Source organism: Cetorhinus maximus, chromosome 14 (genome assembly GCF_964194155.1).
Source record: "Cetorhinus maximus chromosome 14, sCetMax3.hap1.1, whole genome shotgun sequence".
NCBI lineage: Eukaryota > Metazoa > Chordata > Chondrichthyes > Lamniformes > Cetorhinidae > Cetorhinus > Cetorhinus maximus.
The window spans coordinates 98,163,954-98,189,886 of record NC_135892.1 but is presented as its reverse complement, the minus strand read 5'-3'; the positions used below and the strand labels follow the sequence as shown (position 1 = coordinate 98,189,886).

At 39.7% G+C, this 25,933-nt stretch overlaps 2 protein-coding genes across 6 annotated transcripts in view; one reads left to right on the top strand and one right to left on the bottom strand.

Moving 5' to 3' along the window:
- The window catches only part of cebpz (CCAAT enhancer binding protein zeta), a 32,310-nt gene extending 27,188 nt beyond the window's left edge, over positions 1-5,122 (bottom strand). The window contains exons 1-2 of the mRNA XM_078557298.1: positions 4,959-5,122; positions 956-2,472 (exon numbers count right to left, since the gene is read on the bottom strand). Of these exons, the coding sequence (XP_078413424.1) occupies positions 956-2,472; positions 4,959-5,084 (1,643 nt within the window). The 5' untranslated portion in view covers positions 5,085-5,122. The remainder of the gene's footprint in view (positions 1-955; positions 2,473-4,958) is intronic.
- A 181-nt stretch (positions 5,123-5,303) lies between these two features.
- ndufaf7 (NADH:ubiquinone oxidoreductase complex assembly factor 7) lies at positions 5,304-24,734 on the top strand. Of its 5 annotated transcripts, none has more exons than XM_078557303.1 (10): positions 5,304-5,470; positions 5,953-6,125; positions 6,767-6,847; positions 7,520-7,630; positions 9,809-10,022; positions 10,715-10,773; positions 12,996-13,109; positions 15,939-16,082; positions 21,256-21,429; positions 24,286-24,734. In XM_078557303.1, exons 1-10 carry the CDS (start codon positions 5,371-5,373, stop codon positions 24,493-24,495), a joined length of 1,380 nt encoding a protein of 459 aa, XP_078413429.1. In that variant the 5' UTR covers positions 5,304-5,370; the 3' UTR covers positions 24,496-24,734. The 5 variants fall into 5 exon arrangements, with proteins under 5 accessions (XP_078413429.1, XP_078413430.1, XP_078413431.1 ...); XM_078557302.1 differs by having other exon boundaries at positions 5,310-5,470; positions 15,936-16,082; XM_078557306.1 differs by having other exon boundaries at positions 5,319-5,420; positions 15,936-16,082.
- The last annotated feature ends 1,199 nt before the right edge of the window (positions 24,735-25,933 follow it).

Genomic DNA, 25,933 nt, shown 5'->3' with positions numbered 1-25,933 from the left:
CCATTGGCTTACCTAGTGCTGAAGAGCAGTGTAACACTGTTTTTATAAAGCTAACCTGTTACTAAATATTTTGTAATTTGTTTTTATTTTTACTAAGTCATGTCTCAGCAATACCTCGTTCAGGCCACACCTTGAATACGGGGAACATTTCTGTGCACCACACTTCAAGAAGGATGTATTGACCTTGGAGGGAATACTGCGTTGATTTACAAGACTGACAGCTTGACTGCAAGGGTTAAATTACGAGGAGAGGTTACACAAACTAAGGTTGCATTTCCTGGAATTTAGAAGGTTAATGAGTTTTTGATCGAAGTTTAAGATATTAAGGGGAATAGAGAGAGTAGATTGGGAGAAAATATTTCTGCTTATGGGGAGTCTAGGGTTAGGTAGCACAGTAAAAGACAAACAAAGCCAGATCTTTTAGGAGTGAAATTAGGAAACACTTCTCCAAAGAGTAGAAGAAATTTGGAACTCTTTACCAGAAATGGGAATTGATGCCAGGTCAACATTAATTTTAAAACTGAGATTGATAGATTTTTATTAGCTAAAGGTATCAAGAGATATACAAGACAAAGGCTGGTATATGGAGTTAGGTCACAGATCAGCCATAATTTCACTGAATGGTGAAACAGGCTTGAGGGCCAAATGGCCTACTCCTGTTCCTATGTCCCTAAAGAAATGAAAAACTTATAATGAGAACAAATAAATCTCCATAAAAAGGAGAGGCTGATAATTGTTTAAGGTCTTCTAATTAGTGGGAACAGTCTGCTATCAATTATTTCATAATTTTAAACACTTTTACATGCTACAAAATGTATGTTATCCAAAAAGTCCCAATTCTTCAAGGCTTTCTTTGTATTTGTATTCTAGTATATCTCCTCTAAAGCTATTTGAAATTTTAAATAACGTCACTCGTATATAAATATTTTTGACAAAACCTAAAAGTAAATTTTACCTGTAGAGTGCTACATAATATCGATTGGATACTGCTTGTTGAGATTCCATCACTTGAAATAGCAACATTAGTGCTTGGACACTTGTAGTGAAGTTCACAACATGTACAACCCTGAACAAAGTATCCATTTGTTCCATCATCTTTTCATCATCCATCCTGGAGTAAGGAAAAGCACGATTGACACCTGACAGCAATGCACTTAGCATTTTGGAGTCTAGTTCTGCCTTTTTAACGTGGGCATGGAAAAATGAAAAGTATACAGCTATTAGCTTCCCAGCTAGATCATTCTCTTCATGGCTCAAGACCATTTGGTTGAGAAAGCAAATGGCATAGTACTGAGCTTTCAAACTAATGTTAGGCCTGTACAGAAGTCGCTCAATTTCACAGCATATAACTGTTTTCATATTGGGATGCTTATGGAGCAAAGTTTTCAAAAGGTAAGAGGCCTTTGTGGCCAATTTATATTGTGGGTCTCCTAATTTATTCACTAACTGGGTCAACAGAGCTTTCTCTTGCTCTGGCTTATTGCACAAGATCTCATGGACTGTTGCCAAGGCACGAGCTTTTGTTGCCTGCACAGTGTCATGGGCCAATGTTTCTAATGCCTGCACAAACTCTGCAAAATGATGCTTCAACTGGTGTTCAAAGTACCACAATATTAGGCGCTTGTCTTGGGCATCCTTGTTCCCACTAGCAAGCTCCTCTAGGTTTTTAAGGGGATGCTGGGAAAAGGATCGTAGTTTTCGATTATCTGGAAGCAGGTCAGAGATCAATAGTTCTGTTAACGTACTTAAAGCCATTAAGCATTGCCGCCGACTTCCCTTCTTCTTGATTTGGTTGATTAATGTCTCCACAAAGTGTAGAGTGTGCACTGGAGCATCTTGTATCATAAGTGTCATAGCTGCCATTCTGTCTGCTAATGTGCCTGTTGTGACCACAGTTTTCATCCATGTTGAGCTTGCTCCCTTTTGGATATTTTTCTTACTCCTGTACAGATCGGTCTCATGCTCATACAGCTGTTTAGCTAGATTCCTATACTGTGTGACGAATGATTCATCTTGTGGCTTAAAGCTGTGCTCATTGGTATATGCCACATCATACCACTTTCCTCCTGGCTTTATCAATAAATATGATTTGGGCTGAAATTCAAAGTTGACCTGTTGTTTTGTTTTCCTGCCCAGTAACCCAGATGTACTAGATACTTCATTATCCTGAATCAGCTTTTTCTTTCCATCCTTTCCTTGCAATTCCTTTTGCTCACCCTTTCTACCTTGGATTTTCTCTTTCAGTCCTTTTTTCTTATTCTTGTCAACTTTCTCTTTCTCCTTTTTTATTTGGTTTTCTTTTTTATTGCACTCTTCGTTTTCTTCCAGCAGAATTTTGGAATATTTGCTTATGCCTATTTTATTGATGAAGGCTTCTAATTCACCTTCTTTCAGATCATCTATTGCCGTCTTTTTTCCACCATCAACCAGTTCTTCATTCTCATTTAAGGAAGACAGCATTACATAGTCAGCCTGCAGAGAAAAAAGATATGATTACAAAGAGGCAATACCACATATACAAATATTTTACTGAAACCAAGTTCTACTATCCTGGCACAATCACATGGATAGAAATATACATAATTTGTTAGTCTAAGGAAGGTTTAAAATACATTAAATATAAAACAACTTGCATTTTTATATAAAGCAAACTATCCTGGGCTTTATCAATTGTTACACAGAGTATTAAAGGAAGGAAGTTATGTTAAACCTTTGTAAAACACAGGTTTGGCCTCAACTGAAGTATTGCATCCAGTTCTGAGCACCACACTTTCAGAAGGATGCGAAAGCAGTAGAGAGGATGCAGAAAAGATTCACACAAATGGTTCCAGGAATGAGGAACTTCAGTTATGTAGAACGATTGGGGAAGTTGGGACAGTGCTCCTTGGAGAGAGTTGAGAGGGGATTTGATAGAATGTTCAAAATCATGAGGGGTCTGGACAGAATAGGTAGGAATAAACTGTTCCTATTGGTGGAAGGATCGAAAACCAGAGGGCATAGATTTAAGGTAATTGGCAAAAGAAGCAATGGCGACATGAGGAAAAACCTTTCCATGCGGCAAATGGTTAGATCACTGCCTAACAGTACAGTGAAGGCAAAGTCAACTGAGGTTTTCAAAAGGGAATTGGATCATTATCTGAAAAAGAAATATTTGTAGGGCTACAAGGAAAAGGCAGCAGGGTGGCAATAGATGAATTGCTCCTTCAGAGGGCCAGCACAGACACAACAGGCTGAATGGTTACAGCACAGAAGGAGATCATTCTATAACAAAAGAAAAAACTTGCATTTATATAGCACTTTTCATGACCAGGCATCTCAAAAGCACTTCACATTCAATGAAGTACCTCTGAACTAGAGTCAAAGTTGTAATGTAGGAAACGCAGCAGCCAATTTGCCCACAAACAGCAATGTTATGACTAGGTAATCTGTTTTTGTGATGTTCTTGCAGGATAAGTATTGACCAAAACACTGGGGATATTCTAAACTAAAACAAAAATAGCTGGAAAAACTCAGCAGGTCTGACAGCATCTGCAGAGAGGAATACAGTTAACGTTTCTAATCCGTATGACTCTTCATCAGAACTAAAAGAAAAATAGAAATAAGATGAAATATAAGCTAGTTGAGGGGGGTGGGACAGGTTGAGCTGGATAGAGGGCCAGTGATAGTGGAGGCAAAGAAGAGATTGCCAAAGATGAAATAGACAAAAGGACAAAGGGGTGTTGACGGTGGTGATATTAGCTATGGAATGTGCTAATGGTGACATTAAGGGTAGAAAGCAGGACGAGCATAGCCCTAGTGGGGGTGGGGTAGGGGGATAGCCCTATTGCGGGTGGGGTGGGGGAAGGGATCGAAATGGGCTAAAAGGTGGAGATAAAACAAAGAATGGAAATACATTTAAAAATAATAGAAATAGGTGGGAAAAGAAAAATATATTTAAAAAAATATATTAAAAATATATAAGTTATTGGAAAAAGGGGGATCAGAAAGGGGGTGGGGATGGAGGAGAGAGTTCATGATCTGAAGTTGTTAAACTCAATGTTAAGTCCGGAAGGCTGCAAAGTGCCTAATCGGGAGATGAGGTGCTGTTCCTCCAGTTTGCGTTGAGCTTCACTGGAACATTGCAGCAAGCCAAGGACGGACATGTGGGCATGAGAGCAGGGTGGTGTGTTGAAATGGCAAGCGAAAGGGAGGTCCGGGTAATGCTTGTGGACAGACCAAAGGTGTTCCGCAAAGCGGTCACCCAGTCTGCGTTCGGTCTCTCCAATGTACAGGAGACCGCATTGGGAGCAACGAATGCGGTAGACTAAATTGAGGGAAGTGCAAGTGAAATGCTGCTTCACTTGAAAGGAGTGTTTGGGCCCTTGGATGGTGAGGAAGGGGGAAGTAAAAGGGCAGATGTTGCACCTTCTGCGGTTGCATGAGAAGGTGCCGTGGGAGGGGGTTGAGGTGTAGGGGGCGATGGAGAAGTGGGCCAGGGTGTCACGGAGGGAACGGTCCCTACGGAATGCCGACTGGGGGGGGGGGGGGGGGTGGTGAAGGGAAGATGTGTTTTGTGGTGGCATCATGCTGGAATTGGCGGAACATTCTTCCTGCTCTTCTCTGAAGAAGTAGCACGGGATATTTTAATATCAACTTGAGGGGGCAGACGGGACCTCTCACATGCCAAAGACAGCACCTGCGACAGTGCCGCACTCCCTCAGCACTGCGCTAGTGCCAACCTAGACTTTTTTGCTTATGTCCTGGAGTGCGGACTTGAGCCCACTCTGGAGGCGAGAGTACTACCAAACTGAGCCACGGCGGTCACAGCAAAAGCATGGGGCCTTGACCCCAGTGTATCTCAAGCCCTAGCGAGACCCGAACAGCAGCAGCGCTTCCCCCACGTGTACGGAGGGACCTCTCCACTCCAGGCAGCCTTGACGCTGACACCCTTTCCGTCCGTCCGTCCGTCCCTCCCGTACCTTGGTCCCTCCGAGCCGCCGCACCACGTCCAGCGTGAACTCATCGCAAGACTCCGACTCGTCCTGACTGCTCTCTCCCTTATCCGATTCTTCCAGAAGCGACTCTAGCTTCTCCGCCGCCGCCATGTTGTCAACCGCTGCGTGCCCAGTCCAGGCCCTGTCAAATAGATAAACCGAACATTTAAAAAAAAACCAAAACGGATTAAAAACAAATCCAACTAAAACCCTTGCAAATAATAAATTAATATAATCCTGATAGCACCCTAAAATAGATCTAAAATAACGATTATTGGTCTTTGCTTAGCGAATATGACCTGTCAGAGGTGAGGGGTAATAGGTTGAAGGTCAAAGGTTACAACCCTGTCAACGAGTTGCAGGTTGCTTTGAGCTTTTCGTCTTTCACTGAGATTAGATGCAGGAAATGGTTAAACTGGACACGATGAAGTTCCTTCCCGGACTAAAGTATTTGTGCAAAGAAATTTCTTCTGTTATTTTTAGAAAAGACTGCCCAGGTATTTACTGCAGAGTAAACCGTCAGGGTCCAGAGTTGTCAAGTTTCAGACATTAGTACTGACAGTTTGTCTTTTTGTTTCATGTTCATTCACATGTTACCTTGAAATTAAATAACTCCACTTGTTTAGTTGCAATCTGCGCGTCAATATTACTGATTGTATCTACCATTCTGAATATTTCCTGGCAGTGGAAATTTCTGGTTGCATACATGCCTACTAAGAATGAGGAGAGTTGTTTCAAATTTCAATCATGATCTTAACCTTAAGGAGAAGTTCTCAGTTCTTCCAGCCTTAAAATAAATAAATCCTTTTCTTGCACTTGAAATAAGACAAACTGATCATTTCCTACATCTTCTCTCCTATAGTTACTCAGGTTGTCAGACTCAGATCCGCTTACTGTATAGTTAAATTTTTCATTGGTTTACGTTATTACATTAGAATAACTGGAACACTGCTTCAATCTTCTTTTCTCTTTCTTGCAGTATGTGGAAGATTATCCGCAGGTCAATGGATGAGATCATGCTCCAGAACATCGGAAAGCACAGAAAGCAACCAAGATAATATGATGTTAAAGCACCTAATTTCAAAAATAAAGTCAACAGGTCCAATTTCAGTAGCAGAATATATGAGGGAAGTTTTAACCAATCCTGTGACAGTATGTAATTCATCATTGACTATTAAAAATTGCTACCTTTGAAATATGCTGCTATTTTAGTGCTACCAACTGAGCCACTAAGAATTAACTCTTGCCTCTGAGTTAGAACGTTGTGGGTTAAGTCCCACTTCAGGACTTGAGCACAAACATCAAGGTTGACATTCCGGTGCAGAAAGTGCTGCACAGTTGGAGGTGCCATCATTCAGATGAGACATTCAACCAAGGCCCTTTCTACCCTTGGAGGTGGATGTAAAAGATCCCATGACATTAATTCAGAAAGGAGCAGGGGCCCTGTTTCTTGGCCAATATTCATCCCGCAATCAACATCACAACATTACCTGGTCATTATCAGATTGCGGTTTGTGGGATCTTGCTTTGCGCAAATTGGCAGCAGCATTTCCTACCTTAGAACAATAAGTACCCATCAAAAATATTCATTGGCAATAAAGTGTTTTGAGATGTCCTGAAGTTGTGAAAGTTTTTTTTCTTTTTCTTCAGTTATACGTTTATTGATGCAGTTACTGACCGGTCACCTGCTCCTATAATTATCATACTGTATATATCTGTTTTGAAAGCATAATTATGTAAGTCAGCAAAGTCTGGGCATTGTTAACTGAGATTATTGGTGTAATCTGTTTCAGGGATATTATCAACACAGGGATGTTCTAGGACCACAAGGAGACTTCATTACATCACCTGAAATTAGTCAGATCTTTGGAGAAGTAAGCCTACAAGTGCATTGTGTAACTTGTTGTGATTCTGACCATTAGAAGAACAATTTGATTGTAAGAAAGCAGGATTTGGTTGGATAATTTTAGAATGTAACCTGTTTTGTAATGGCCAACAGTCTATGCATTACTAAAATGGACTGTTATAAATGGCATGCATATTATGGCAATCACAGCTACATTAGTATTTACTCTGGAGTGGGTATTTGCCTCCTGCTTCCTTTTATTTCTCTAGGTTAATAGATGGCATCTGTGTTCATAAGAAGAATCGTCAGTGCTGCTCAATCAACCCAGCAGGAAGTTTGTTAGAGCAATGTGGGAAGAGAGCCATCCCTCAATTTAGTCCATTATATTTGTCCCACAATCTTGATAGCTTTTACAAGACAGATAATATATTCACTGTAGAGTGTAAAAGTAAATTGGGTGCTGATCTTTTAGCTGGAGTCCAATGTTCTGGTGGTGTAGGTGTGCCAAGCTTTTAAAGTTTAAATAATATACTTTGAAGTGTTTCCATTGATATGGACACTGCATTTCTTTAGCACTTTTCATTAGTAAAGGGTAGTGCTGTAATTCACTGTAACAACTAGTCACTTAGTAATTCCTGTAGCTAAATTGCACCAGTTAAATTAAAAAGTTATCTAAAGTATTTTTTCTTCCCAACCCAAGCTACTTGGAGTGTGGTGCGTAAGCGAGTGGATGGCTGCTGGTAAACCAAAGACATTTCAACTCGTAGAACTTGGGCCTGGCAGGGGTACTTTAGCAAGTGATGCTCTAAGGGTAAGATGTCAACTATTTCTTAGTTTTATGAATGCACAAACCAAAATTCCAAAGCATGAATTTGATTAAGAATATTTCCAGTTTATCTCCAGTACATATGAAAAATAAGAAAAATTTAATGTACTGATTTTAGTAATTGATTTCATTCCTATACTCTGTAACTGTGCTGAAAATAATTCAGTTTACTTTAATAATGGATATGGCTTAAAGGCTTACTTTATAGTACATTGCATAATGAATTTAAAATATTGTCATAGAATTTTGCCAATGGTGCAATGACTTAGGGGTGAATGTTCCTATGGCGGGCGGGGACGGGTGCGGAGCTGATCGCCGCTCACAATCGGCTGCGCACAGCCATTTTAAGGGATGATTAAGGCCCGCCCAGAGTAACACGTGGCCGGTAGCACAGAGCTGCTTCAGGGAGATTAAGTTGATAATCCTTTTTTATAAATGAAGTAAAAAATTATTTAAACATGTCCCTTCATGTGACAGTATCACATGAGCTGGGACATCTTTGTGAATTTAGCAAAATTTATCTAATTATTCTATAAAACCTTCAGGAAACATCATCCCATGAGGTTTCCTGAAAAACGCGAAGACTGCTTGGTCTCTTCGCCTGTCCGCCAACCTTAAGGTTGGACGGGCAGCATTGTTAACAACTTTAATTACTTTTTTAATGGTCTCAATAGGCCATTGACAGTTTGGCGGATGCGCAGATGCCTCCGGCACGCACCCGCCAAACGAAATATCGAATTGACACGTGACGTCATCACACGTCATTTAATGCGTTGGCGTGTCAGGCCCACCCCACCCCCGCACACCAATGGCAATATTAGTGTTTGTCAATTGTGAAAGTACTTGAATACGCCAATAGTAGCAAGTATTTTTATTAATATAACAAACAATGGGGGAAAGAATTTCAATATTTTCTTATGTAGTTCACATACATTGCTGAGAACATTATCAAAGATTTTTTTTTTTAATTGATTCATGGGATGTGGGCTTCCCATCCCTAGTTGCCCTTGATAGCTGAGTGGCTTGCTAGGCCATTTCAGAGTCAACCACATTGCTGTGAGCCTGGAGTCACGTATATCCCAGATCAGGTAAGAACAACAGATTTCCTTCTCTAAAGGGCATTAGTGAACTAGATGGGTTTTTACAACAACCGTCAATGGTTTCATGGTCATCATTAGACTTTTAATTCCAGATTTTTATTGAATTCTAATTCCACCATCTGCCATGGTGGGATTCGAACCCAGGTCCCCAGAGCATTACCCTGGGTCTTTAGATCACTAGCCCAGTGACAATACCAATATGCCATCACCTCCCCACATCATTCTGGAAATCATTGTTTCAATATCTCCATAAATTTAGCTAAACTAAATTGACTAACAGATTTGTTTGAAAATCAAATATTTCAGAATAATCCTTTTTATTTCAGTTCAATGTTATTTCTCTGATATAAAGGGTGCTCAGACATGGTCATTTTCTTTTTGCTATGGGGCTGGTGAAACTCGTCAATGTTGAAAAATTCACAGATGACTGATGTATTAAATCCTAAACCTGTTTGCAGGTAGTTCGACAGATAGTGATATTGTGTGAATCTAACTGACACTGCCCTTCTGTTACTCTTTTTGATAGATATACAAAGTGTTGATTGACCACTGCCAAATTATACACTCTCAGCTCAGAATTATTAGGCATTGATGTGTCTGTGACCGATTTCAATACTTCAAGCAAACATTGCTATGTAATTGGGTCATATACTTTGCCTGAACTGTCTAGTCAGTGGTTATAACTATTACGACCTTCTCTTCAGTGATATGCATTGGCTGCAGGATACCCAAAAAGTAATGGTTACCATCAAGGAATTTTTCAAAGTTGTCCAATTCATGGGACTTCCGAGGGAAATCTCAAGGAATCTTCATTTTTATGCAGCATGCTTGCTTTTCTTCCAAGTCAGGGATTGGGGGCAACAATAAAAACTTAAAACAATAAAGAGGAAAACAAAAAAGGAGGGAACAAAATTATGGCAGGGCGGTCACCAAATAAACAGTTTTGGGTTTATATCGTTGTCTTACACTATACAAGTTGATTATTTCAATTGCTATGCATTTTAAGTGAACTTCCTATAGAAAACTTTTATTTTTAACAATTAATCTGTATTTGTAATATTAGGTCTTCAGCCAACTTCGTTCTGTGCTGAAGGAATCTGAGATTTCAGTGCATCTGGTTGAGGTTAGCCCAAAGCTTGGTGAAATTCAAGCACAGCTTCTCACTGAAGGAGAGCAGCATTTACTACATGATCCCAGTGGTGCAATTTACAGGACAGGTATTACCAAAACAGGGCTTCCAATCTCATGGTACAGGGATCTACGGGATGTACCTAAAGGTGAGACCCCATCCCACTATTAAGTAAAATATAAAAGAAGGGAAACTAAAAAAACAATTTGTAACATATAATGACATAATAGAAAAATTAATTGTGAATGCCACGCCTAATACCAAAGTATGACAGAAGGAAGGAAGTGTGATGCCTGGAGCATAATGTAAATATCACCTTTGCAATGGAACATTTCTTAAATAGCTGAAGTTGATTAAATATGTTGTAATTTACAAATTCTCCCAAATCTACCTGCTTAATTTACTTTTAATAATTTGGTTAATTTTTATTTACTGCTTTTTATTAGTTTCAGTATTTTGCTTTTATTGCATTCCAATGCTATCTCTGAACGCTTTCCTTAAAATTAGATGCCCAGGCTTCAATGGTTACTTCAAAGTCATTCTACTCTATTCTAACTCTATATAGTTGACCACTTACCTTACAAATGCTAAAGCTGTAATTTTTTTTTAACAGAATTGTATCCATATCTTTTTCAGCCTCACCTATCATCAACTGGGATGGAATGGGTCCAAATGTCTGTTTATTTGTAATTAGAATGGTTTAGAGGAAATTATCATCCTTTTGCCTGTAGTTTCTAGAAAGATAGCAATCCATTTTTTTTAAATGTTGAAGTAAATAAATGTTTCTTCTGTCTTATTAATATGTGCATGTGTGTCAATCTATACTCATTTCTTTTTCAGGTTTCAGCTTTTATCTTGCACATGAGTTTTTTGATGTACTTCCAATCCACAAGTTTCAGGTAAAAGCATCATATCTTGCACCATGCTGCTGACAATATTGATCTGTACCTGTTCTACAACTTCAGTTCCTCATTTCATTCCTTTGATCTCCAATTAGCCATTTCACCCAGGGGAACAAATGGACTGATTATTTAGTGAAGATGCAGTCACTCAGGATGATAAATGTGATGAAACTCTTCCATTCTCCCGCAGGGCTTTAGTACAAGGAATGTTTTTGCCCTTCGTGACCAAGGGACAAATAAAAAAGTAAATTAAAGATTTTTTACAAAGCCAAGAAAAATCCAACCATTGTTATTGTGAGACTCAAATATATTTGATATACTGAAGTGCTTTTTAACTGAAGTCCTCTACTCTCACTGCACCCAGGGATTACAAAATTTGGATCAAACTTGTTTGTTTAAATATATGAAAAAAAGGAAGGATATCGGTAAGATTGAAAGAGTGTAGAGAAGATTTACTAGGATGTTGCTGGGTCTTAAGGAGTTGAGTTACAGGGAAAAATTAAACAGGTTAGGGCTTTATTCCTTGGAGCGTAGAAGGATGAGGGGAGATTTGATAGAAGTTTACAAAATTATGAGGGGTATAGACAGAGTAAATGCGAGTAGGCTCTTTCCACTTAGATTAGGAGAGATAAACACAAGAGGACATGGCTTTAGGGTGAAAGGGGAAAGGTTTAGGGGGAACTTCTTCACTCAGAGAGTGGTGAGAGTGTGGAACAAGCTGCCATCTGACGTGGTAAATGCGGGCTCACTAAGTTTTAAGAATAAATTGGATAGATACATGGATGGGAGAGGTCTGGAGGGTTATGGACTGGATGCAGGTCAATGGGATTAGCGGAATAATATTTCGGCACAGACTAGAAGGGCCGAATGGCCTGTTTTCTGTGCTGTAATGGTTCTATGGCTCTATGAACTCGAATATGAAACAGAAATAGTATTTTTTTTTTACATCGTGCAAAAGAGGCCCTTCGGACCATCGAGTCTGCACCGACACGTGAGAAACACCTGACCTACCTACCTAATCCCATTTATCAGCACTTGGCCCATAGTCTTGAATGTTATGACGTGCCAAGTACTCATCCAGGTACTTTTTAAAGGATGTGAGGCAACCCGCCTCCACACCCTCCCAGGCAGTGCATTCCAGACCGTCACCACCCTCTGGGTAAAAAAGTTTTTCCTCACATCCCCCCTTAAACCTCCTGCCTCTCACCTTGAATTTATGTCCCCTTGTGACTGACCCTTCAACTAAGGGGAACAGCTGGTTCCTATCCACCCTGTCCATGCCTCTCATAATCTTGTACACCGCAATCAGGTCGCCCCTCAGTCTTCTCTGCTCCAACGAAAACAACCCAAGTCTACCCAACCTCTTTTCATAACTTAAATGTTTCATCCCAGGCAACATTCTGGTGAATTTCCTCTGCACCCCCTCCAGTGCAATCACATCCTTCCTATAATGTGGCAACCAGAACTGCAGACAGTACTCCAGCTGTGGCCTCAGTAAGGTTCTATACAACTCCAACAAGACCTCCCTACTTTTGTAATCTATGCCTTGATTGATAAAGGCAAGTGTCCCATATGCCTTTTTCACCACCCCACTAACATGCCCCCCGCCTTGATGGTCTTGATGTCATCTGATATCATGCTGTTATAAAGGAAGCTGGCCACAATGATACAGATTCTAAAATAACAGTGTGGTTGCAGTTTTGGCTGACACTTAAATCCTGTAGTTGTGATACTATGACTGCAAAACACTTAGGGTACAGCAAAGCGGTGTATATACAGTATTGTCACAGCTTCACAGAATTGGATGCCTTACTATAATTTCTAATAATTTCACTAAATTGTCCATTTCATAGTTTGAATCCACACTAACAGGTGAGTTATTAATTATAACTGTAGTTAAGGGAATGACTATTAAATCTTTCACAGTCACGATTTCCCAATAACCTCGGGACCATAATTTGGTTTGTCACAGCAATTATGCCACGTTTACTTGTAAAATATGGGGCAGATAAATAATTGATTAGTGTTCTGCAGTATTCATTTAATTATGCTTTAATAAAAAAAGACTGCTTTTCAAAGAATAAATTGTACTTTCTTCAGTGAGGTAAACTTTGGCAAAATTAATGTTACCTAATTAGCATGAAATAAAATATTAGCTCTATGTTTATTAAACTGCAGCCATTATGATTTTATAATTACTAAATATTCATCACTTCCAGAAAACTAAGCAGGGATGGCGTGAAATACTGATCGACATTGAACCAAAGTCACCAGAAAAGCTTCGGTTTGTTCTAGCACCTCATGCCACTTTGGCTTCCAAAGCATTGATTCAGGTGAAATAAAACAAAACATTGCGCCTCCTTTATGCAGTGTTCGTTTTAAGTTTGTTCAATTTTTAACAATCCAATGGGTCAATTTCCTCAGAGCTGTTTAAACACGATTTCAGCCAAACATTGGCCAAAGTTACGGCAGCAAAGCAGGAGAATCCCAGCAGTAACTGATGATGTAAATGTCCAGTTAAAAATAATCTTTAAATGAAAAACTCCTGTATAGTAATTACTTCATCATGCTTGTTGCAAAAGCAGTGAGAGAAACAGAATATGTTGTTCACTGTACAGGATACAAGTAACATCCCAGAAACAGCTGTAAATCAGAAACTGGAAAGGAGGGAGGAACTCAAGAAAATTACAATCACCAGGGAAGTGGTACTTAGCAAATTGTTGGAACTGCGGGTTGACAAGTCCCTGGGTCCTGATGGATTTCATCTTAGGGTCTTAAAAGAAGTGGCTTGTGAGATAGTTGATGCGTTGGTTTTAATTTTCCAAAATTCACTAGATTTGGGGAAGGTTCCATTACATTGGAAAATAGCTAATGTGACTCCTTTATTAATAAAGGGAGGGAGACAGAAAACAGGAAACTATAGGCCAGTTAGTTTAACATCTGTCATAGGGAAGATGTTAGAAGCTGTTATTCAAAACATTGTAACCGGGCACTTAGATAAATTTAAGATAATCAGGCAGAGTCAACATGGCTTTGTGAAAGGAAAATCCCATTTAACCAATTTATTGGCATTCTTTGAAGAAGTAACAGATGCTGTAGATAAAGGGGAAGCAGTGGATGTGCTGTATTTAGATTTTTGGAAGGCATTTGATAAGGTGCCTCATCAAAGGTTATTGCGGAAAATAAAAGCTCATGGTGTAGCGGGTAACATATTGACATGGATAGAAGATTGGCTAGCTAACAGGAAACAGAGTAGGCATAGATGGCTCATTTTCTGGTTGGCAGGATGTGATGAATGGTGTGCCACAGGGATCAGTGCTGGGGCCTCAATACTTTACAATTTATATAAATGATTTGGATGAAGGGACTGATAGTATGGTTGCTAAATTTGCTGATGACACAAAGATAGGTAGGAAAGTAAGTTGTGAAAAGGACATAAGGAGGCTACAAAAGGATATAGATAGGTTAAGTGAGTGGGCAAAGATCTGGCAAATGGAGTATAATATAGGAAAATGTGAGGTTATCCATTTTGGCAGGGCAAATAAAAAAGCATATTATCTAAACAGTGAGAGATTACAGAACTCTGAGATGCAGAGGGATCTGGGTGTCCTAGTGCATGAATTGCAAAAAGTTAGTATGCGGGTGCAGCTAGTAATTAGTAAAGCTAATAGAATGTTATAGTTTATTGCGAAGGGAATTGAATACAAGAGTAAGGAGATTATGCTTCAGTTATGCAGGGCATTGGTGAGACCACATCTGGAGTACTGTATACAGTATTGGTCTCCTTATTTAAGGAAAGATGGAAATGCATTAGAAGCAGTTCCGAGAAGGTTTACCAGATTAATACCTGGAATGGGCGGGTTATCTTGTGAGGAAAGGCTGAACAGGCTAGGCTTGTAGTCGTTGGAGTTTAGAAGAGTAAGTGGCAATTTGATTGAAACATAAAAGATCCTGAGGGGACTTGACAGGGTGAATGTAGAAAGGATATTTCCTCTTGTGGGAGAATCTAGAACTCGGGTCACTGTTCCAAAATAAGGGGTTGCACATTTAGGACAGAGATGAGGAAATGTTTTTTTTCTCTGAGGGTTGAGAGACTTTGGAATTCTCTTCCCCAAAAGGTGGTTGAGGCAGAGTCCTTCAATATCTTTAAGGCAGAGGTGGATAGACTCTTAACAAACAAGGCGGTGAAAGGTTATCAGGAGTAGGCAAGAATGAGGTTATAATCAGATCCACCATGATCTTATTGAATGGCGGAGCAGGCTTCAGGGGCTAAGTGGCCTACTCCTGCTCCCAATTCCTATGTTTGTAAAACCTAGTTATTTCAGTTAGATTTGCTTGTTGTGTCAGACGGTGCTCACACCATGTCATGAAGGATGGTGTTCCAGGTGCTCCCATATAATCCCACATTATGCTTTTCAGATTTGGATGGGTCATTTGGTAGAGTAGCTCAGCAAAGATAAGAGCCTGGGGAGAGAATGAACCTGTATTGCTTGTGGAGGGCTCAGAGTTATCGCACTGAGAGCATTCCTAACTCAGTTACAAAACAGTAAGCGCATTGAAAAGTTACGGAGTTAGGAGGTGCTTAAGTGGATGACTATGAAATTAGAATAATATATAAATAATTCAACTAGTTGAGAGCTGCAGTTAGAATATTGAATATTCTGGAATAAGTTTTTCTTTATATAGTTCTGTGATTGCTCTACTTCATTAAAGGCTATTTGTAGAACCTCAGATAATTAATGTTAAAAGATAGAAGAACTACAATCAAACCTTTCTATCACAGAAATGTGGAGACAGGCATGCTAAGGTTATTGAATCAAGATATGCTTTGGAGGTTTAGAGAAGTCAATGTACAAATTTGCCACAGTTTCTGATAAGATATGTGAAGAGAAAGGTTACTTTAATACATTAAACAAAACGTGTCACATTTTCATCTCTTCCCATTTTCCACATCAGTGTGTTAGAAATCCAAATATACGAGTTTGGTCTACAATAACTGATCGAGATTATTGATGGATGTTCAGGAAAAGTTAAAATACCAGTTTGTTTTATTGAGGTTTTTTTTGTCTGTGTTGGAAGCTGCATATGCCTATTCTACTCAATATTTTTTACATTTCTTGTTTGGCTCTATAGTAAAAGTCTTTATTTTCCTTTCCAAGCAGAGAGATGATGAAAGGGACCATATAGAGGTCTGCCCTGAGGCTGGTGTCATCATTGATAATCTAGCCAGTCGAATCACTGAAGATGGGGGAGCAGCACTAATAGCTGACTATGGCCATAATGGAACAAAAACTGACACATTTAGAGTAAGTTCAATGAAACATATTCTTAACGAGTCTTTAATATTCATAGGTTTCCCATCAAACTGTAATGATCCCCCAGATATCTGCCACAGAATGGCAATTCCTTTTCTTTACTGGTTGAGATCATATTATTAAATGTAGATCTTTTGTGCCATGAGTTTCACATTCTGACTTGTATGCTATAGAATTGAAATAAAGAAGAAGGATGTGATTAGTTTTATGCTTAGTACTACTAATCTGAGTATTTTATTTTTTTCCCTGAGAGAAGGGAGTGTTATGGTTAATTAAATGATTTCATGAAGACTTATACATAAATTCATACCATGAACAGTGCCAGCTATAATGAATATCAACACAATAACAGAGTAATCTGTTAATACCTCAGTGACTGAACCTCAAATTATTCAGTTTTTTAACCAGTTATCTGCCCACAAATGTCAAATTTCTAAAAAATTGTTATTGTGAGGGTACTTGAATGATTCAGTCTAGGCCAAGCCTAAAGCCAAAGTTTTAAACTGATTGGATCAGTTAATATTGTCGCTGGTCCAAATCCTGGAACTCCCTTCCTAACAGCAATGTGGGTGTTCCTACAACACGTGGACTGCAGCAGTTCAGGAAGCACATTACCACCTTCTCAAGGACAGTTAGGATGGGCAATAAATGCTGGTCTCACCAGCGACATCCATATCCCATGAACGAATAAAAAAAATCGTTATTATAAACCTTAGTGATTAATAACCGATCAGAGGAAAATATTTGAATTTATAAGCACATTTCATGTCCTCAGGACTTCCAAATTGTTTTACAGCCAGTGAAGTACAATTTGATGAGTAGCCACTGTTGTAATGTAGGAAACACAGCCACCTATTTGCGCACAGCAAATTCCCACAAACAGCAATGTAATAATGAAAGTGATGGTTGAGGGATAAATATTGGCCAGGGTACCGGGGAGAAATCCCATGCTCTTCATCAAATACTGCCTTGGGATCTGGTCCACCAGAGGGGGCTGACAGAACCTCAGTTTAATGCCTCATCTGAAAGATGGCAGCTAGGACAATACAGCATATCTGTACTACACTGGAGTGGCAGCCTACATTGTTGTGCACTACAGAGACCTAATGAGCCAGATATTTACAAGGAGGTAGTGAGATGGTGGAAGGGGGTGGGGGAGTGCTAGCCAATTGTGGGGCAGGCTAGAAATCGGGGGTTGGTAAGTGGAGGGATCAACGATCTTCGCAGGGAGGAGTGGCTACAATTGGGAGAAGTTGAAGGTTACTTTAAGCAGCCAGGAGGAATGCTATAAAAAGCATATGCCTTCTGCAGGCAGATGTCCAATTTCCATTGAGCTGCTGGGTTTTCCAAGCCATGGGGAAACCTGGCCACCAGCTGTTAAATTTGAATCAGTCTCCCAGCGTCACTGTGGAAGCCTGAATTAAATATTCAAATGAAATGTCTTGACTCTCCAAGATGCACACGATCAAAGGTCAAACAAAGTAGAGGTGGTGGCAACAAAAACATGAAACATTAACTCTGTCGTTCTCTCCACAGATGCTGTTAGACCTGCTGAGATTTTCCAGCATTTTTTGTTCTTGTTTTAGATTTCCAGCATCCGAGGTATTTTGCTTTTATCTATAGAGATGGGGGCAGGTGCTTACAAGGTGTGTTTGGGATGCGTTTCCCAATTTTCAGTTCCCCTGTGCCCCCACAGCCCTGGCCAGTCATGGAGAAGTTAATATTGATCCCAATGTGAATGGTTAGCGATGTGATCTGAACGCTTTTTTCAAAAAAATGAAAAATGCGTAATCTACACTTAACAAAATATCATTATTAAGTTTCACTCTTTTTTGTGCATATTAACTTGTCCCACCCAGCTAGTATATAAAATGTTTTTCAAAATAAAACACACCCTCAGGCTAGCAACTATATTTTCAATAATAGATTTCATGAATAAAATGTTCTCTCAGCAGTAGCTTTGTTTGTACTTTTATTGGAAGAAACTTGACCTACTTTTTCTGCCAAGGAAGTTCCTGACAAAAACTGAAAAGAGTGTGATTATGCATTGATTTCCAAAAGGAATTAGTCTTTATCATTTTCCAAAATTACTAAAATGCTTGCATTTTCAATTAAGCCCACAATGGTTGGTTGGTAATAATTGTTTTAAGTTTTCCAAGCTTATTTGGTAGAAAACAGTCACTCTCTGATGAAAGGTTTCCTGGCATTTGGACATTTTGATTTAGTGTAAATGTTCCTGAATCGCAAGTCCTAATTTCAAGAGATCTCTTTGAAATTTAATGTTGACCTTTTGAATATTTACTGGAAACATCAACGTGTTGTTTTCTACACAATTTCTTATATGCTGTTGCTGATCTAATGCCACCTTGCATTAGAAAATGTCAGGGTGAATGGATATAGTTGAAATGAGGCAAGTATGGAAACATGCCGAATCACTGATGTATTGATTTGCAGTATTCCATCCTAGTTACACAATTAGCAGAATTACGTCACTGATCTATTTTTCCCCAGAAGTCTCAATAAAACGAAAAGACAACAGTCATCACGCAAATGTCAGTGTTAGATATTGTAACATTCCATGATTCAAGTCATTATCATCCCATTTTTCTTGCTCATTCTCTCTTTTTCTTTAATAGTCAACTTTTTAAAGGAACTGTTTTTTAAAAAGAATTTAATAGCAGCAATTTGGACGCTTAGCTATTTACAGGAGTGTGTAAAGACTTAAAATTGAAGACAAAAATATTGTTTACAGCTCATTGCTTCTGAAAAAAATTGTGCTGCAAATATGACATTCTTTAAAAAAAAAGTATTTTTTTTTTCTCCATATTGCCTATCCCTAATTGTCCTTGAAAAGGTGGTAGTGAGCTGCCTTCTTGAACTGCTGCAGTCCATTTGGTTTAGGTACATCCACAGTGCTGTTAGGAAGGAAGTCCCAGGATTTTGACCTAATGACAGTGAAGGAACTGCGATATAGTTCCAAATCAGAATGGTGAGTGGCTTGGAGGAGAACTTGCAGATGGTGGTATTCCCATGCATCTGCTGCCCTTGTCCTTCTAGTTAGTAGAGGTCACAGGTTTGGAAGGTGCTATTGAAGGAGCCTTGGTGAGTTGCTGCAGTGTATCTTGTAGACGGTACACACTGCTGCCGCTATGCATTGGTGGTGGAGAGAGTGAATGTTTATTGTGGTTGATGGGGTGCCAATCAACCAGGCTGCTTTGTCCTGGGTGGTGTCAAGCTTCTTGAGTGTTGTTGGAGCTGCACTGATCCAAGCCAGTGGAGAGTATTCCATCATACTTCTAACTTATGCATTGTAGCTGGTGGACAGGCTTTGGGGAGTCAGGTGGTGGCTGGTCCAGTTCAGCTTCTGGTCAGTGGTAACCTTCAGGATTCAGCAACCCATCCACCACAATAAACATTCACTTCCTCCATCACCAATGCACAGCGGCAGCAGTGTGTACTGTCTACAAGATACACTGCAGCAGCTCATCAAGGCTCACCAAATGCCATTGAATGTCAAGGGTCGATGGTTAGATTCTCCCTAGTTAGAGATGGTCATTGCCTGGCACTCATGTGGCATGAATGTTACTTTCCACTTGTCAGCCCAAGCCTGGATATTGTCCAGATCTTGCTGCATTTGGACATGGACTGCATCAGTATCTGAGGAGTCGTCAATCGTACTGAACATTGAGCAATTATCGGCAAACATCCCCGCTTCTGACCTTATGATGGAAGGAAGCTTATGAAGCAGCTGAAGATGGTTGGGCCTAGGACACCATCCTGAGGAACTCCTGCAGTGATGTCTTGAGACTGAGATAATTGACTTCCAACAACCACAACCATCTCCCTGTTTGCTAGGTATGATTCTAACCAGTGCAGAGCTTTCCCCTGATTTGCATTGACTCCAATTTTGCTCGGGCTCCTTGATGCCGCACTCAGTCAAATGCTGCTTTGATTTCAAGGGCGGTCACTCTCACCTCACTTCTTGAGTTCATCTCTTTTTTCCATGCTTGGATAAAGCGACAATGAGGTCAGGAGCTGAGTGGGCCTGGTGGAACCCAAACTGAGCGTCAGTGAGCAGATTATTGCTGAGTAAGTGCCGCTTGATAGCACTGTCGGCAACCCCTCCCAACCCATCACTTTGCTGATGATTGAGAGTAGATTGATGGGGCAGTAATTAGGCAGGTTGGATTTGTCCTGCTTTTTGTGTATAGGACATACCAGGGTAGTTTTCAACACTCTGAAGAGTCATACGGACTTGAAACATTAACTCTGTTTTTTATCTCTCCACGGATGCTGTTAGACCTGCTGAGTTTTTCCAGCATTTTCTGTTTTTGTTTTTGTTTTCAACATTGCTGGGTAGATGTCTGTGTTGTAGCTGCACTGGAACAGCTTTGCTATTCCAGTTCAGGAGCAGAAGTCTTCAGTACTATTGCAGTAATGTTGTCAGGGCCCATAGCCTTTGCAGAATCCAGTACCTTCAGCTTTTTCTTGATAACATGTGGAGTGATAATATCTGTGATATTCCTCTGGAGGAAGCCAAGGTGGATCATCCACTCAGCCTTTCTTGCTGAAGATTGTTGCAAATGCTTCAGCTTTATCATTTGCACTGATGTGCTGGGCTCCCCATCATTGAGGACCTCCATTTAGTTGTTTAATTGTCCACACCATTCACGACTGGATGTGGCAGGACTGCAGAGCTTAAATCTGATCCGTTGGTTGTGGGATCGCTTAGCTTTGTCTATCGCATGCTGCCTTCGCTGTTTGGCACACAAGTAGTCCTGTGTTATAGCTTCAGCATGTTGACACCTCCTATTTAGCTATGCCTGGTGCTACTCCTGGCATGCCCTTCTGCACTCTTCATCCGATCCTAATAAATTGAATTCTATTTCAAACTATTTTCGTGAGTTGCGTTCATATTGTCATTTTAATTGTGGTCATTTACAAATTGAGAAATTATAAATTACCCTGAATAAACCAGATAACCATTCAAGTACCGACCAATAAAAGCTCACATTTTACTCTCGCCTTAGAAGGTAACCATTGACTGCTTTCTCTGTCACTATCGCTTTGTTCTAAAGAGGAAGCTCTATGAGCTGACGTTTCTGGGTATGTTTAACAATTTAAAAAAAATGTTTCTCTGCTTAATAACCATTATTTTGTAAAGGGTTTCCGTGGGCATCAGTTACACGATGTACTCACGGCACCTGGAACTGCGGACCTGACAGCAGATGTTGATTTCAGCTTCCTTCGGCAAATGACAGAGGGTAAAGTGACCTCCTTAGGACCAATTACACAGCATCAGTTTTTGAAGAACATGGGCATCGATGTGAGACTTCAGGTAGGATGTTGCCAACAATTCTGTTTCTCCCCCCTTACATTTCAAACTTTTTCTTGTGTTTGACCTGGTTTTGAACCCAAAACCAAAGTATCTTCACTTGACCATTTCCTAAGCTGTTACTGTCACTTGACAATTTTCTAGATTGTTGAATTTTCATGCTGAGGTTCCTGGAATCTACGAGAGGATCCAGAGTGTATTCAAACTCGTATGATTTATGTCTGTTTTGGTATTTGTTGACTTACTAAGACAATATTACTGTTGCTCTATATGGAAAAAATATTTTATGCATGAAAGCACCAATTTGTTTGGGGAGCTGAAGAAATCAAATGTTTCATCTTGGAATTTTCAGATTAAAAAGTTCATGTTGCAAGATTGCTTGCTGTCCTTTCCCAGAACATTTTTCCTACTTCAGTCTTTCCATTTTTCTGAAGGTTCCAGATCACATTAATTGGTGCAGTTTCAGAGCTGCCTCATCAGAATGGGCTGCTCCTCAGTAACGGGTTCAGATAGTGAGTGTTATCAAGGTAATGGAGAGGTAGCGGGCACGACAGCCACGTAAGTCCCAACCTCAGCCAGCATCCACCTGTGCACACTTTGCACAGGAGCAAGAACTTAGTTGATTTTCTCTAATCTAGAGCCACAACAGTGGACAGTTACTGCTCTGGCTGAGATCAGCTTATCCAGCACACACATGGTTCCAACGTGGAACTTTGTTCTGTAAGGCTGTTACATTGTGAGGTAGAATTACCTCTGATATGTGGCTAATTCCACTTCTCCACAGCGCATTGATTAAAATTCACAACAAAGGATTGTTTGGCAAAAGTCAGCCATTTACGACCAGCATTTTTAAAATTTAAATTGCTATTTTAATCAAAATTACAGTAAAGAAAGAGCGCCCTTCCCAGTACAGCTTTGTCTTCTGCGCTAAATATTCTTTGCTTTCTCCCAATTGATTATTTGCTCTTAATTTCTTAGCTTAATTTTCTTAGGGAAGCTGCTGTTCATGTTTGTGCCGTGAGAGTCACAGAGTTAGAAAAAGTGCTTGGTTGTCAAATTCTGTCCCTTTTGTAACATAATAGGATTGTATTTTTTTTTACCAAATGGACAACAATACTTTGTGCTGTCAATAATATTATAGCTGATACTCTTCTACAGCTAACAATAAAAAGTACAAGCTTCGTTTCTTCACAACACACATAGGATTCATGGAACAGGATTGTGTAGGTATATAAAGGATTAAGGTCTTATAGAAGGATGGTTTAGATGTCCATTCACTGATGAAATGATCTTTACTTTTCATCTGCATGTGGTTTTGTTCCCTATTCCATTACCTAAATCAGTCTATTGGTGTATTGAGAGCCTGCTTTTATAGTCAGAGCAATGCCCGTGTGTTGACTGAAATCTGTATGTGTGTGAAATGTTCAACTAGATATTTAGTTGACATTTAAATAAAATTAAATTGTGTCAAAGTAATGGAAAAATCTGTCATTTACCATTTTTGCTGTCAGTTTGCATGCTACTCAGAAGTATTTTCTTGTATGGGGAAAGCTGGCTATAATAGGAAAACTTCCACTTGTAAAGTATTGAAGGAGGACAAAATTGCAATTATATAGCACTTTTCATCTCCTCAGGCCACCTCATAGTGCTTCAGAGCTAGTCGGCCTTGTTACGTAGCAGTCAAAATGTCCCATTCCTGGGTTTCATAGATATGGTTGACATTCAGTGACATATTGGAGGAATGTTGTATTGCTCAAGGTGGCATCCTTTAAAAAAGATATTCAAACCAGGGCTAATCTGCCTGTTCAGGTGCATGTTAAAGATCCCATGCTAACACTCAAAAGTACTGCAGAGAATTTTCCCAGTGCCCTAGCCAAAATTCTGCTCTCAATCTCAAACAACTGAACTGGTCACTCATTCACTTGCTGGTTGTGGATTAGCGTGAACACTGGCTGCCATGTTTGTAGACATAATGCTTACTCCGCTTCAGATTAATTATTTTGAGACATTTTTGACAGGAGTGATGTAATGTAAATCTAACTCTTTCCTAATTTCTGGAGGGCACAAGAACATTATTCTAGTAAAATCAGCCAAAAGCCTAAGAATTTTGCTTTGATGGGTCAGATGGTTATTTGAAGATTGAGTTGCGCTATTTTATTATTAAATATTGCCAGCATCATGTCAGCTTTTTTCTTATACTGGACTTGATGAATTATGAATGCTTGCCCTCGCCAGGCTGCATGTAGGAGGTGACTATGTACAATTTGATGGCGTTATGTTACCATTGGGTACCTAATTTGGACAGACACTAGTATGAATTGAACATCAAATTCACGGTGTAACAGTTATAAGTCTGCCACTATGATCTACTTTGCTCTGCTGAGTAATACACAAGAAGTGAATGTTAACAGAATACTGCCTGATCTTCCAAAGAACTAATGATTAGATTTACTTTGTCAGGAAGACCTGAGCTTTGGCCCAGAACCATCATCTGTAGCTGCCAGCACAAAACACAAGGAAGTACTTTGACTTAAAGTCTCTGTACTCCTACTTTTATCACATTTATGTCCATGTGCCAGCTCCAAGCTCCCAATGTTGCAGGCAAGCCTGAATCTTTTGCCCTAGCTGAAGCTATCTAACATCAGGAGTCAAGAGCTACACGGATGATCAGGGATCATTCCAAAAGACTTTGAAGGTGTATTGAGTAGTTTAGTAGTGTGGAAAACACAGCAGTTACATGTAATGTTGTCTGACATATGTAGGGTATACTTAGTTATCTGTATGTTCATGCACATATTTGTAGTGTTGTACTCAATCTAGGAAATTTTAATCAGCAACTACTCTCTACTCTCTTTCCAGGTACTACTGAGAAATGCATCTGATGCAAACACACGCAAAGGCCTAATGGATGCCTATAATATGATAATGAACCCTGAGAAAATGGGCAATCGATTCAAATTTTTTGCCTTGCTGCCTTATAATAGATTAATTTCAAAACATGACACGAAGACCGTGAAATGTGGTCCAACAGCACCACCTGTTGCAGGATTCAGTGAACTGCAGTTGTAAAGGAGGACACTGGTTCAAAATGATTTATCATTAACATGGCACACCTCGATGAAATAAAACTACAGTATCATGTTGAGGCATGTGATCATGAATATAACATCAAATACTGCTAACTTATACATATGCCTATGGAAAGCACATCTTATTACACCCAGAGAATGAAGGGGATGCTAATTTACTTCAGATTATGTAAATTCAAAACTCAAGAATAATACATAAATGAAATGATTTTCCAATGATGGTGGTGTTCTTGTTTTTAAAAGTGGTAGAAATTGTGGCTGTTGTTCAAGAAAACTCAGCTTATACACAGTGTACCCGTGATATCCGATGGTGAAAGGAGTGGACATTGGCAGCCTGGCTCTGGACAAGCAAACTGCTGTGTTCTGGATAATATGAAGTTATGAGTGGGTCAGGCAAATGGTGAGTACCATCCCGCTCTTCACCTTAGCCATGTAGATGGCTGTCACTCTATTCTCACAGAATACCCTGTTTATTTAGCAACATTATTGATATGGCTGGACCAGATAAACTTCCAGTCAGGTCATCTCCAGGATGTAGATAGCAGGGCATTTTGCAATGATGGTGTCAGTGAAGTGTGGGAAATCTGGTTGGGCCTTTCCATGTTGAGATAAATGGCCATGGCCTGGCACTTAAGTGCACGAATATAACCTACCATTTATCAGCTCAAGTCTTTGCTGAAGAAAAAGATAGTGGAGAAGAGGTGAGTCTTAAAGTGGTTGAGAGTGATGAGTAATATTGTGAATAAAAGGAAAATCTTGACTAAGTTAGTTACACTAAAGTCACTGTTGTATAATAGGCGAATTTGACAATTGGCACAGGTTAAAGTCCCACAAATAACAATGAGATAAATGATCAGTTAATATGCTTTTAGGAGTGTTGATTGAGGGATACATTTTGGTTAGGACACGGGAAATTTCCCCTATTCTTTAGTGCCACAAACATGTTATCAGGGCCTCTGGTTAACATCTCATCTGAAAGACAGCAAATTTGGGGAGGCGGTGGCATAGTGGTACTGTCACTGGACTAGTAATCCAGAGACCCAGGGTAATGCTCTGGGGACCTGGGTTTGAATCCCACCACAGCAGATGGTGGAATTTGAATTCAATAAAAATCTAGAATTATAAGTCTGATGATGACCATGGAACCATTGCTGATTGTCATAAAAGCCCACCTGGTTCACTAATGGCCTTTAGGGAAGGAAATCTGCCATCCTTACCTGGTCTGGCCTACATGTGACTCCAGACACACAGCAATGTAGTTGACTCTTAAAATCCCCTGTAAACAAGGGCAATTAGGGATGGGCAATAAATGCTGGCCTAGCCAGTGAACGAATTTTGTTTTTTTAAATCCTGACATTGCAACAGCCCATTACATTGGCCTAGATTATCACTGAAACCCTGAGAATTAAATCACAATC